General features: G+C 45.7%; 1 protein-coding gene across 2 annotated transcripts in view; it reads right to left on the bottom strand.

Annotated features, from left to right (window-relative positions):
* Window positions 1–14,819, bottom strand: part of LOC147659459 (uncharacterized) — a 36,680-nt gene that overhangs the window by 14,296 nt on the left and 7,565 nt on the right. The window contains exon 1 of one of the 2 annotated variants that reach the window (XM_086951739.1): window positions 1,676–1,951. The exons of the other annotated variant lie outside the window; for it this stretch is intronic. Coding sequence (XP_086807865.1) covers window positions 1,676–1,912 — 237 coding nt within the window. The 5' untranslated portion in view covers window positions 1,913–1,951. Of the gene's footprint in view, window positions 1–1,675; window positions 1,952–14,819 lie in introns of those variants that run through there. 2 annotated transcript variants of the gene reach the window in all.

Raw genomic sequence — 14,819 nt, 5'->3', positions numbered from 1 at the left:
TTATTATGACAATCCGGACAGCATGACTCAAGCGCGAAACAAACCATTAAAAATGCATTTTGCAAAGAGCATGATAAACCCAGGAGGATAGTTGGGCTCCAACCATACATTAACCAGCGCTTTTTGCATCCCCAATTTTACCTGGCTTTTACCACTAACGCACATTTTAGATTTTTCTTGACTAGATTTCGGCTCTGCACTTTACACTTTTTAATGGCCTTCCCCAAACAGGCCGGTTGGTGCAATAACCTCCCTCCTTGTCCGTGCGACAGTTCAACAAAACAAAGCACCTTGCACCTTATTCTATTCGGTGCACTTTATGGGGATCCAAGGGCCCGGTTTCTTATTCCTTTTTTTAAAAGCTCGTCCTTGTAACTACCAGGAGGGTTTTAATCTTTTATTATCCTTATCGAATGAAGCAATTTGCACTGTAGTCATACATTTTTATCAGGAATGCTTTCATAATAAGGAAACGGTATGAATCATAAACTAAACTGAAGTCTCCCATTTATATTTGTAGAATTTTAGAGTTCTGTATTCTAATAATTTTATGAGAAATTGTGGTTTATTTGAGTCAAATAACATTTTGTTGTATTAACTTGACATTAAATATTTGTATATATTGTGTACGAATGTCTTACTTTTATGTTTTTTTTAAACCGAATAAAGTTATTTGACTGACTGACTATAGGTACACATTTTGGGCAATGAGCAAGATAGAAGATGTGGGAACAAGATTTTTTTTGAAAGATTTTTTTGAAAGATTGAAAGATTTTTTAAGATTTTTTAAAGATTTTTTAAAAGATTGCATCTTTCAAAAAATCTTGTTCCCACATCTTCTATCTTGCTCATCTTGGTAATTATACCTTTCAGACATTCGTAAGCTCTGATATTTATAGAGCTAGTCTGTCATTGTTTACATCAAAGGATACCCAAATGATGAAGCTGATCACCAGGCTTGGTGAATGATGGGAATCCATATACATACATTTTTATGTCTATTTGCCATTTCACAATTTTGATTCTTAGTAAGAACTTCCTCTTTTTGTTCTCTTATCTTTTAGACGCTGGAGTATATTTTGTATGTACATGTCAGTTTGGGGCTACATATTCCAGTTAGTCTTTAAATGTTGGCCTCTGACCCTAATCTATCTTTTTTGTGTGTTGCACTTAACTTTTAAACATATTCATCTAAAGCGCAGCATGCCACCATTCCTACTATTCCAATCCAACACACATTTTCCACTCCACACCACATGCATACACTCCATAACACATGGCGAAAACACATTGCCATTTACAATGCCATTAGCGCCAACTCAAAAAAATCCGAGACCTATTGCATTTCTAATTCTTGTTATTTTTACATATATATTTTTTCCATTATTCACATCAAAACAAATCTTTAACTAACCATTAATACGGTGACAATGCAGACAGTGCTCCGGGCCTCTGGCCTGGGACTTTCAGACTGCCCCCCCCCCCCCCCCCCCTAGGGCTTAGGGTGTCTTCCGAGCGACCCTGTGGGTGTCAGACCTGCTCTCTGCAGGTGCACACAGATCTCAGCTGCAGGTGCGTCAACCGCCTGAGGTTTCTTCCTGGCATTACATTAAATTGCATTCCGAGATGGGGCCAGTTGGGGGCGCACAGAGGCACGTATATGGTGGGCACGTACCGTCTGGTTGCGGGAGGCGCCCAGCTCCTGGTTGGCGCGCTCCAGGCTCGCAGCGCTAGATTGCAGCTCCTGGCGCAGTCGCTGCTCCAGGCTCCGGTTCCCCCCGTCTGTGCCCGCCGGGGGGGCGCTGCCCTCGCAGGTGAGGCTCCAGTACATGATGACGAAGCCTAGCGCCAAGAGAAGGACCAGGGCGCTAGCGCTGATGACGGCCAGGGGCACCCTGGCGTTGGGCTTCATTCCGCGGTGATGAGGTCGGGATGCGGCCGGCAGTGGTGAGGCTGATGCCAGGCGCTGCTGGGGTGGAGCTCTGACCAAGGCTATCACCCCAGCCTTGCTGTATCCATCCAAGATTTAAGATCCACCCCCGACCTCACCCCTCCCTCTCCAAAAATCCCCGATGGGGCAGCGTCGCAGGTAATCACATGTCAGGACGGAGCTCGGGGCACGTGCAGCCCGAGTATTAACTATCTGAGGTACGGGCAGCAAAGCACCAGGTACACGGTGCAAGCCATGGGGCCCTGCCCAGGACTGTGCACAGACTGGGGGTGTTCAGTACGTGAGGTACAGAGTACAGACGGGGGTGTTGAGTACATGAGGTACAGAGTACAGACGGGTGTTGAGTACACGAGGTACAGAGTGCAGACGGGTGTTGAGTACACGAGGTACAGAGTACAGACGGGTGTTGAGTACACGAGGTACAGAGTGCAGACGGGTGTTGAGTACATGAGGTACAGAGTACAGACGGGTGTTGAGTACACGAGGTACAGAGTACAGACGGGTGTTGAGTACACGAGGTACAGAGTACAGACGGGGGGTTGAGTGCACGAGGTACAGAGTACAGACGGGTACAGACGGGGGGTTGAGTACACGAGGTACAGAGTACAGACGGGGGTGTTGAGTACACGAGGTACAGAGTACAGACGGAGGGGTGTTCAATACATGAGGTACAGAGTACAGACGGGGTGTTGAGTACACGAGGTACAGAGTACAGACTGTTGGTGTTCAGTACACGAGGTACAGAGTACAGACTGTTGGTGTTCAGTACACGAGGTACAGAGTACAGACGGGGGTGTTCAGTGCATGTGGTACAGAGTACAGTCTATGGGGGTGTTCAGTACACTACAGACTGTGGGTGTTCAGTACATGAGGTACAGAGTACAGACTATGGGTGTTCGGTACGTGAGGTACAGAGTACAGACGGGGGTGTTGAGTACACGAGGTACAGAGTACAGACTGGGGTGTTCAGTGCATGAGATACAGAGTACAGACGGGGGGTGTTCAGTACATGAGTTACAGAGTACAGACGGGGGTGTTCAGTACATGAGTTACAGAGTACAGACGGGGTGCTGAGTACATGAGGTACAGAGTACAGACTATGGGTGTTCAGTACATGAGGTACAGAGTACAGACGGGGTGTTGAGTACACGAGGTACAGAGTACAGACTGTTGGTGTTCAGTACACGAGGTACAGAGTACAGACTGGGGTGTTCAGTGCATGAGGTACAGAGTACAGACGGGGGGTGTTCAGTACATGAGTTACAGAGTACAGAGGGGGGTGTTCAGTACATGAGTTACAGAGTACAGACGGGGTGCTGAGTACATGAGGTACAGAGTACAGACTATGGGTGTTCAGTACATGAGGTACAGAGTACAGACGGGGTGTTGAGTACACGAGGTACAGAGTACAGACTGTTGGTGTTCAGTACACGAGGTACAGAGTACAGACTGTTGGTGTTCAGTACACGAGGTACAGAGTACAGACGGGGGTGTTCAGTGCATGAGGTACAGAGTACAGACGGGGGGTGTTCAGTACATGAGGTACAGAGTACAGACGGGTTGTTTAGTGCATGAGGTACAGAGTACAGACGGGGGTGTTCAGTTGTGGTTCTGTGACCCGGAGGGTCTGTGGTTCGAAGGTCGTCGGATATAGTCGATTTTGGTGTCAGCGGACCGCAAATGATGAGTGGTATGTACGAGTCTTTGGGACAGTACACCTTAGCTGACTTCTATGTGACCTGGAACTGACTCCCTTGCCCGAGGCTGACCTCGCTGAGCCAGTTCCTTGTTAAGCAAAAGGTCAGATAGAGATCAAAGAGCAGGACATTGCTGAGTTTATGGTACACGCACACACCCTTCTATCTTGCTTCTCATCTGCTTCTGTTCCTTCCTTTATGGCTTAATCATTGATTTGGGTTGAGGTCTTTATGATGAGTTCGAACAGGAATGTTGGATTTTGTTTGGTCATCTCTGGTGGGCTGGACAACGGAAAGTGGGATTGGACCGGGGCCTGCGTCTCTGCCAAGCAGAGGCTGCGAGCACCTGCTTCCTGTCACTGCATTTCATCACGGGGAGTTTTACCAGAAGGTGTGACATAGGTGTAACATGTGCCTGTGTTTTCTTTAGCTCCTGTTTTCATTCGAATGTTCTTTTTAAAATGTATTTAGTTGTATTGGTCTACATAGGGTTCTAGTAACAGGCGATGAACTTCCCATGAAATGCTGTTCCTGGGTACAGAGTTACAGTCTGGCTGTCTGTGTTGGCGCTCTGTGTGTGTGTGTGTGTTTGTGTTGGGTGTGTCTCTGTGTGTATACCTGTGTGTGCTTCTGTGTGTGCCTCGGTGTCTGTGTGTGGGTGTCTGTGTGTGGGTGTTTGTGTTTCTGTGTGTCTGTGTTTCTGTGCGTCTGTGTGTGTTACTGTTACGTCTGCTCCCGCGGTGTTCTGACCTCACACACACCAACGCATGTTTTTGGTTCTTATGCTGGTCGCCTTAACGCTGGCAAGGCAGCTGCCGCCTTTCAATGGGAGAAGAGGTATTTCAACCCTTTTATTTTGTTTTTCAAGACAGGGTTACATACAGTGAAGGCTGGGTGTGATTTCAGACGGCACCCGGCAAAGAGAACTGCAGTTCAGAAAGTGATTCATTTGAGGACTGTCAGTCACGCGCTGCCCTGGAACACTTTGCAAAGTTATATTATTCCTTGTTACAATTCAGCTATTAACTTTTGCTAGCAACGCAGCTCGGGGGTTAATGCACCCCTTGCAGAAATCTCAGTGCAACTACCATGAAAGGTTGCAAACCAATGAAAACAGCTCGGATGCACCCTCTGAGGTTTGTGTGCACGTGCAGCAGGGAGTCCAGGTAAGATAGCTCGGTGGGTTAATGCTTCAGCGGAGCTCGTGTGCATGAAGCAGGGCGCCAGTTCCAACCTCAGTCACACAGCTCAATATTTTAAAGACCTGTGTGCAGAGATGTAGATGCGACAGTCAGTGCTCGGGTCCCTAATCTAGTGAGACAGCTCAGATGAGTCATGCACCTGCTGCAGAGCGTGCAGTGTACAGGTTCCAGTCCCAGGAAGGCAGCTCAACCGGTCTACGCTCCCTCCCCAGAGACCTAGCCACTAGGTGCAATGCAAGTGGGATAGCTCAGTGTGTTAGTGCAGCTTCTGCAGAGCGTGAGATTCCCAGTGAGACAGCTCAATGAACAATATGCCCGCTACATAGATCCGGAATCCTGCAATATAACACAGCTCTGGGGGTTCGTGCTCCTGCTGCAGAGATCCGCCTGTGCAATCCGAGGCAGAGACTTTTACAGCCAAAGATTGCTCAGTGAGCTGAGTAAGGTGATCGTCATAGGCGCCACTCCGCCTTTTATCCAGGTCGCTTAGTAAGAGTTATCCAGCTGCAGACCCTGTGCAGCGCCGGGTGGTCTGCAGGCGGCACTAGGCAGTAGAACTCCGGCTCCAGATGCTGTCTGGCCACCCTGCCCTCTGAAAGCACAGTGTGGAGAGGCTGTCAACAGGGGGGCCTCAGTACACCCGTCGATCTCATTCCGAGGCCGGGACAACCTCGGTCGGAGTCAGGTGCCGTCTTCTCTGGCAGGGCAGAATCTTGCTCCCTATCCCCAAACTCGCCTCGAGCACCCGAACAATGGGACAGTCTCGCTCCACACTCCATCCCTCGCCCCACAACCCCATCCCTCGCCCCACACTCCATCCCTCGCCCCACACTCCATCCCTCGCCCCACAACCCCATCCCTCGCCCCACACTCCATCCCTCGCCCCACACTCCATCCCTCGCCCCACACTCCATCCCTCGCTCCACACTCCATCCCTCGCTCCACACTCCATCCCTCGCCCCACACTCCATCCCTTGCCCCACACTCCATCCATCGCCCACACTCCATTCCTCGCACACCCTCTATCTCTCTCTCGCCCTCCCTCTAGCTATCTTTCGCCCTCCCTCTATCTATCTATCGCCCTCCCTCTATCTATCTATCGCCCTCACTATCTATCGCACTCACTCTATCCATCGCACTCTATCTATCTATCGCATCACCACAGCATCACTCAGGGGCACCACAACCTCACTATGCATCACTATGCACTACCAAAATGCTTATAAGTACAACAGTAACTTACAATATTATTATAATATTATTGCCAACATTGCTTAATATTTTTCTTTAATTAGCTTTCGTCCAGGAGGGATGTTGTCGAACACCTATCTTTTGCAACAAAAATGGGCCTGGTAAGTTTTAACTTATGCTGCCAGCATAAGTCATGTACGAAAGTCCCACATTTAGACCCGATTCCCTTTAGAAGGAAACTTGGAAATGACAAGTAATTGCCCCATAATTAACTGAAAACAGCGAACTGACTGGCGTGGGTGCTCCATGTTTTTCTAAAGTTACCAACCGTAATATATTGCCTCGCAGAGACATGGTGATGCCAGTGTGCAATCACTGCCAGTGCTGCCCCCAGCTGCATGCACCCTGGTCAACATAGAGCCCAGCCAGAAATGTACAAGTAAAGGCTTCTTCCACAGATGGAATTTTTAGAATTTTAACCCTTTCGATGCTGATGACGAGCTCAGCTCGTCATCAGCCACGGTGGTCGTGTGCTGATGACGAGCTGAGCTCGTCATGTAACGCGGCTTTTTTAAAAAAGCCGCGTACGGCAAAAATAACGCCCGCACGCATGCGGTTAAGTGATCTCTGTCCTGCCCCCATTCTCAGTGCTTTAAGAGGGATCAAAAAGGTGGGGGCTGGGTGTCCAAAGGGGGCATGGCTAACAAAAGCATAGCGAGAATTACTTTCCAAAAAGCTTTTAAAATCCTGTTCTTGAGACAGTGCGCCCCGTGATCATGATTTAGTACCAGAGTTTTCTTTAATTGCATCAAATATATGATATATCGCACAACAATGGCATGCACCTAACACAAGCCAGATCTATTGACTTTACCAATGCTTACTGCCAGTATCATAGAATGAGTAGCACCAGTCACAACGTTGTGAATAACAAGAATAGAAGATGTTTCAGTTACACTGAATTTTACAGTTCTGTGGAAGTCGGAGGCAGATTAGGAGTTAAACATTCCCTCCAGTTCTTCCTTCTTTCCATGCATTCTCTCTTTCGGTTGCATCCATATTTTGCTGAAATGCGCCACTGCATATTTTACACATCAGCTCCCTTTTCTTCATCACGGTCTGGTCACTCTGACCTTTTTCAGACTCTTACCTGTGTCACCCCTTCACTATGCCCTTGCACACACACACAAAGACTAACAACACATGCAACAGACTCGCGCTGTGTCACACAATCGAACATCGCTCTGAGAGGCCAATAATTGCATGAGCATTCAATCTGCATCCCTTCATGAAACACGCCTTGCTTAATGGAGGCCTTTGATGAACACCCACTCATGACCTGACATCATCTAGACATCTAGAGGTTCCGTTCAGTGCATGCTCTGTGGAAGAGTCATGCGTAGCATGAAAAATCTACAAAACAAGACCTCTGTAAATTGTAAACAATCAGAGTGACTGCAAGATAAAGTAAATAATGTGAAATGGAAAAAGGGACTTACTTCCTTGATGACATGGGTTGCCCTAAGGGTCGTGAATGTATTGAGAAACGACCCGTGTTCGAGAGTGTACTATTAATGGCGCGTTTTGCTGTGAAGTTCAATCAGTGTGGGCTCTACACACCCCTCTCTCTCTCTACACCACTCTCTACACCCCTCTCTCTACACCCCTCTCTCTCTACACCCCTCTCTCTCTACACCCCTCTCTCTCTACACCCCTCTCTCTTTACACACCCCTCTCTCTCTACACCCCCTCTCTCTCTACACCCCCTCTCTCTCTACACCCCTCTCTCTCTCTACACCCCTCTCTCTACACCCCTCTCTCTCTACACCCCTCTCTCTTTACACACCCCTCTCTCTCTACACCCCCTCTCTCTCTACACCCCTCTCTCTCTACACCCCTCTCTCTCTCTCTCTACTCCCCTCTCTCTCTCTCTACAACCCTCTCTCTCTATGCCCCTCTCTATACACCCTTCTCTCTTCACCCCACTCTCTCTCTACACCCCTCTCTCTCTCTACACCTCTCTCTCTCTACACCCCTCTCTCTCTACGCCCCTCTCTATACACCCCTCTCTCTTCACCCCACTCTCTCTCTACACCCCTCTCTCTCTCTACACCTCTCTCTCTCTCTACACACCCCTCTCTCTACACCCCTCTCTCTACACCTCTATCTACACCCCTCTCTCTCTACGCCCCTCTATACACCCCTCTCTCTTCACCCCACTCTCTCTCTACACCCCTCTCCCTCTCTACACCCCTCTCCCTCTCTACACCTCTCTCTCTCTCTACACACCCCTCTCTCTACACCCCTCTCTCTACACCTCTATCTATCGATCTATCTATCTATCTATCGCCCTCACTTTATCTATCTATCGCCCTCACTTTATCTATCTATCGCCCTCCCTCTATCTATCGCACTCTATCTATCTATCGCACTCTATCTATCTATCTATCGCACTCACTCTATCTATTGCATCACCCAGCACCACCACAGCATCACTCAGGGGCACCACAACATCACTGTGCGCTACCACAGCATCACTTGAACGCCACAGCATCACTCGTCGCCACCACCACATCACTCAGCTCCACCACAGCATCATTCTGTGCAACCATTCAACAACAACTGGTTCAAATATGTTCTCTCAATGTTTCAAGCCTTATTACAAATGTCACAAAAAGATGTTAATATTTCACTTCTGTTCTTGGATTTTGTCACAATAAAATACACTGAACATAATCTTCACAAAAGTTATTTACAAAAGTTTAAGCTATTGCCATTATAAATTACAATCACTTTTCTTTAAGTATTAATTATTTAAAAAAATGTATAAGCCATTGTTATTTGTAATATCAATACATCTAAGTCATGAATACAACACATATTGCATTACAAATGCTATAGGCGTCACATTTTCAAAAGTTAAAACTATTGGCATTGTAAATGACAAAGCTATTAATTTAGCTATTTTCAAAACCAACACATAAATAAAAAATTGGTCATTTACAATACCAATAGCCCAATAGCTCAAACTTTCCTAATGCAAGACCTATTGCATTGTAAATGCTTGTTCTATTGGTCAGTTTGTATGTAATTGATGCTAGTCAGGAATGTGATTTTTAGCATAAAAGATGATGCTCCGCTCTATGAATTTGTGCAGTCTCTAGCGAACCACCCATGTTGTGCTACGTAGACCTCTGTTCCTGGTTGCAGCCAATAAATTCGGTCTTTGACGTCATCAAGAAGTGTCCCGTGTCTCTGTTTGCCGAGGCAGGGGAATCCGAAGACATCAGGCATAAAGTTATCCCTGGCGCCGCTGGGTTCTAAAACCCGGTTCTTCACAGTACATGAGGTACAGAGTACAGACTATGGGTGTTCAGTACATGAGGTACAGAGTACAGACTGTGGGTGTTCAGTACATCAGGTACAGAGTACAGACGGGGTGTTGAGTACACAAGGTACAGAGTACAGACGGGGGTGTTCAGTACATGAGGTACAGAGTACAGACTGTGGGTGTTCAGTACATGAGGTACAGAGTACAGACTGTGGGTGTTCAGTACATGAGGTACAGAGTACAGACGGGTATTGAGTACACGAGGTACAGAGTACAGACTATGGGTGTTCAGTACATGAGGTACAGAGTACAGACGGGGTGTTTAGTACACGAGGTACAGAGTACAGACGGGGGTGTTCAGTACATGAGATACAGAGTACAGACTGGGGGTGTTCAGTACATGAGGTACAGAGTACAGACGGGGTGTTGAGTACATGAGGTACAGAGTACAGACTATGGGTGTTCAGTACATGAGGTACAGAGTACAGACGGGGTGTTGAGTACATGAGGTACAGAGTACATACAGGGTGTTGAGTAAATGAGGTACAGAGTACAGACGGGGTGTTGAGTACATGAGGTACAGAGTACAGACGGGGTGTTGAGTACACGAGGTACAGAGTACAGACTATGGGTGTTCAGTACATGAGGTAGAGAGTACAGACTGTGGGTGTTCAGTACATCAGGTACAGAGTACAGACGGGGTGTTGAGTACACAAGGTACAGAGTACAGACGGTGGTGTTCAGTACATGAGGTACAGAGTACAGATTGTGGGTGTTCAGTACATGAGGTACAGAGTACAGACTGTGGGTGTTCAGTACATGAGGTACAGAGTACAGACGGGGTGTTGAGTACATGAGGTACAGAGTACAGACGGGGTGTTGAGTACACGAGGTACAGAGTACAGACTATGGGTGTTCAGTACATGAGGTACAGAGTACAGACTGTGGGTGTTCAGTACATGAGATACAGAGTACAGACTGGGGGTGTTCAGTACATGAGGTACAGAGTACAGACGGGGTGTTGAGTAAATGAGGTACAGAGTACAGACGGGGTGTTGAGTACATGAGGTACAGAGTACAGACGGGGGTGTTCAGTGCATGAGGTACAGAGTACAGACGGGGTGTTGAGTACATGAGGTACAGAGTACAGACGGGGTGTTGAGTACATGAGGTACAGAGTACAGACGGGGTGTTCAGTGCATGAGGTACAGAGTACAGACGGGGTGTTGAGTACATGAGGTACAGAGTACAGACGGGGTGTTGAGTACATGAGGTACAGAGTACAGACGGGGGTGTTCAGTGCATGAGGTACAGAGTACAGACGAGGGGTCGTCACTGGCTTCTCACACTGCAGTAGAGTCTCACTCATCCTGAATGGCCTCAGACACTGCAGTGAAGTCTCACTGGTTGTCATCACTGACCTCACACACTACAATTGTGTCTGAATCGTTATTGTCGCTGGCCTCACACACTGCATTGGAGCCTCACTCACAATCACTGGCCTCACAACTGTAGTGAGGTCTGACTAGTTGTAATCACTGGGCATTCACACTGCAATGGTGTTACTTGTCAACGCCCTCACACGCTGCATTGGAGTCTCACTCATAATCACTAGCCTCACACACTGCAGTGAAGTCTCACTCATAATCACTGGCCTCACACACTGCAGTGAAGTTTCACAAGTATTCATCACTGGCCTCACACACTGCATTGGAGTCTCACTTGTTGTTGCCACTGCCCTCATACACTGCATTGGAGTCTCACTTGTTGTTGCCACTGCCCTCACACACTGCACTGGAGTCTCACTCATAATCACTGGCCTCACACACTGCAGTGAAGTCTCACTAGTATTCATTACTGGCCTCACACACTGCATTGGAGTCTCACTTGTTGTTGCCACTGCCCTCACACACTGCAATGGAGTCTCACTCATAATCACCAGCCTCACACACTGCAGTGAAGTCTCACTTGTTGTCGTCACTGGCCTCACACACTGCAGTGGAGTCTCACTAGTATTCATTATTGGCCTCACACACTGCATTGGAGTCTCACTTGTTGTCACTGCCCTCACACACTGCAGTGGAGTCTCACTCACAATCACTGGCCTCAGACCGCAGTGGAGTCTCACTTGTCTTCACTGGTCTCACAAACGTATGTTTTTCTTGCAGTTTTATATAGCGCTCACTCGACCCGGAGGTATCGGAGCGCTTTACAGGAGCACCAGGTGCATTGCACGAGGACGCATTTGTGTGTTTTAGGCGCGGGGAGATGACGTCACATGGTTCGCCCAGAATCACAGGCTGCTGAGCAGACACCACTCGAATGGAGTCTCACACGTTTTCACTCACTACACTGTCTCACACACTACTCTGGCGAGTGGGAGCAGCCTCAGTAGTAAATCTTCCGATTAATAAAAATGATGTTTGGTCTCGCCTTGCACCGCTCCCACCCCTCCCCCACGCCACTGACAAGTTGGGATGAGTGAAGAAGAAGAAACGAAAAACGAAACTGGATGAAAGCTCAAGAGAAGAGGAACACCGAAGAGGCAGGGCCCCACCACTGCCCCAGGCCCTCCCCTTCGTGTGGGGTTTTCCAGCCCTCTTGGTTTCCTTTCAGATTGCAAGGGGTTCAAGGTCACCTCGAAATGTTTTTGGTCTCCCAATGTCACTCCCTCCAGCCCAGCTTCTTGCTTCAAAAGCAAGTCTTCGAAAGTGGTAACATGCACATATATTTACCCCTCAAATGCACTGAGCCAACAAGCAAAGGAACACACCTGACTTTCGCCAGCTATTTGGCGTCTCATTCTTTGCAATGTTTGTAGAATTTGGGTTAAATGGTACAACTTACAGTGAAATTTTAATTACATTTCCTAGTAAGCCATTGGAAGAGGCACTGCAGTTCCTAGATGGATTCCCAGCAAATGCAAAGCCCCCAGGCTTTCAAAGTTCTTGGGTGTGAGAACTCATTTGCATATCCATGATCTCACAGGAAATGATGGCACTCAACCACTGTCATGGATGTCTTTGCAGGAAATCGTACCTGTAAACTCGTAAACAAAATGCGGAGCATAGCTATAACAAGCATTTACAATGCAACGGTCCCGCCTTTGCAAAAGTTAGAGCTATTGGCATTGTTAATGACAACATTTTTATTTATGTGTTGGTTTTGAAAACAGATAAATAAATGGCATTGTCATTTACAATGCCAATAGCTTAATCTCTCGCAAATGCAAGACCTATTGCATATGCATATATGTATATGTATGCATGCATTTATATTTGTATTTATATAGATATGCAGAATATATATATATATATATATATATATATATATATATATATATATATATATATATATATATATATATATATATATATATATATATATATTCACTGAAAAAACCATAGGTTTCAGGCCTTATATAGTTAGGAATTAGCATTTTAAAATTCACTCAAAAAACTATACGTTTTAGGGGTGTTAGAGTTAGCTGGACATTTCACTCATACAAAACCATTGAAATTGCTCCTATATAGTTAGTTGTACTAACTATATTTCGCGCACACGCAATCCACTGCTGATGATGTCACATATTACATCATTCATGACATGGTCAGTAACATCAATGATGACATCTCAAATGACATCACTGATGACCTCACTGATGACATCATCCAGTGAATGTGGTTTGCTTCGTTATTTAAATATGCATTATATATATAGCAATTTGCATTGAAGAATGAGTGGATATATAAAAATAAATATTTGGATGGAGGATTTAGTAGCAGTGTAATTGACTGTTTACTTGACCAATTTATAGTGTCTCACTAAATATAGTGAATAGTGACTAAACTGTTTGAATATCTGTATCACTTTGTCAGTTGTGTAAACTGGTTCTCCAGTTGGTTACTAGCTATGTGAAAGTCTATATTAGTTATTGTTTAGTTAACTGAGTATTTGTATGGGAGAGTGAATGTGTGTGGGGTTCGGTGGGGGGGTGTGTGACTGCCCAAAGATGTGTGAATAGTTGATTCACTAGATATATGAAGTTAAAAGTACATGTTCTAACAGTTGCTTGGGTGAGTGAATATCTTTATGGGTGTGGTGATGAGCAAATATATTTTTCAATGGTACATGTCCAACAAACTAGAAAAATAAAAGGCAGTGTATGTGTCAGTTGTTGTATATAAATAAGTATACATAAGACTCAATGATTGTGTGAGTGACTGTATGGATAACCTTATACTTGTAATAATGATTTTATAATTCACTAAGTATGACTTACTATCTAAATGAATAGATGAAGTTGTGTTTGTATAAGTGTGTAGCTAAGTAAATATGTAAGTATGATCCATTGTTTGCATAAGTGAGTAGGATGACTTCATATGTGAATAGGATGTGTGCTGGTGTGTAATGTCGATTTAGGTGTATAAGTATTTTTGATAGTTTTCTATTGTTCATTGACAGTATGTATGAGTGAATCTACAGGTAGTTAGATGTGTGCATACATCTATGAATCACTGAGTGGGTTTTTAGATACTTGTATTGCTGTGACAATGGATTCAAATATGATACTCTGTATTTTACAAAGAGTGATGAAAGATGTTACTAGTGTATGAAAAGGTGTATGTGATTGTCACGTGGATGATGTCATCAGTGATGTCATCAGTGATGTCATTTGAGATGTCATCAGTGATGTCACTGACCATGTCATGAATGATGTAATATGTGACATCATCAGCTGTGGATTGCGGGTGCGCGAAATATAGTTAGTACAACTAACTATATAGGAGAAATTTCAATGGTTTTGTATGAGTGAAATGTCCAGCTAACTCTAACACCCCTAAAACTTATAGTTTTTTGAGTGAATGTTAAAGGTTTTTAAAATGCTAATTCATAACTATATAAGGCCTGAAACCTATGGTCTTTTCAGTGAATTTCAAAGGTTTTTTAAATGCTAATTCCTAACTATACAAGGCCTGAAACCTATGGTTTTTTCAGTGAATTTGCAAGGTTTTTTAAAATGCTAATTCCTAACTATATAAGGCCTGAAACCTATGTTTTTTTCAGTGAATTTCAAAGCTTTTTTTAATGCTAATTCCTAACTTTATAAGACCTGAAAGCCCACCAGGAATCTCCAGTATGCATCAGGGGACTGCATTGCAGAGAGGTGTAATGAAGACACTCCCCTTTTTACACCTCTCTGTAACGCAGCCCCCGTGCATGTTTGAAGAGGGGGAACTAATTCCCCTTGCATACTGGGGGCCAACTAGCCCACCTGGAACCTCCAGTATGCGCCAGGGGGCTACATTGCAGAGGTGTAATGAGGCTAGGCCCCTTGTTACACCTCTCTGCAATGCAGCCCTCTGGCGAGTTTGCAGAGGGGGAACTAATTCCCCTTGCATACTGGGGGTCCCTGGGGGCCAACTAGCCCACCAGGAGCCTCCAGT

The sequence above is a fragment of the Lissotriton vulgaris genome, unplaced genomic scaffold (genome assembly GCF_964263255.1).
Source record: "Lissotriton vulgaris unplaced genomic scaffold, aLisVul1.2 SCAFFOLD_9369, whole genome shotgun sequence".
Taxonomy (NCBI): domain Eukaryota; kingdom Metazoa; phylum Chordata; class Amphibia; order Caudata; family Salamandridae; genus Lissotriton; species Lissotriton vulgaris.
This window is presented reverse-complemented; position numbering and strand designations above follow the sequence as displayed.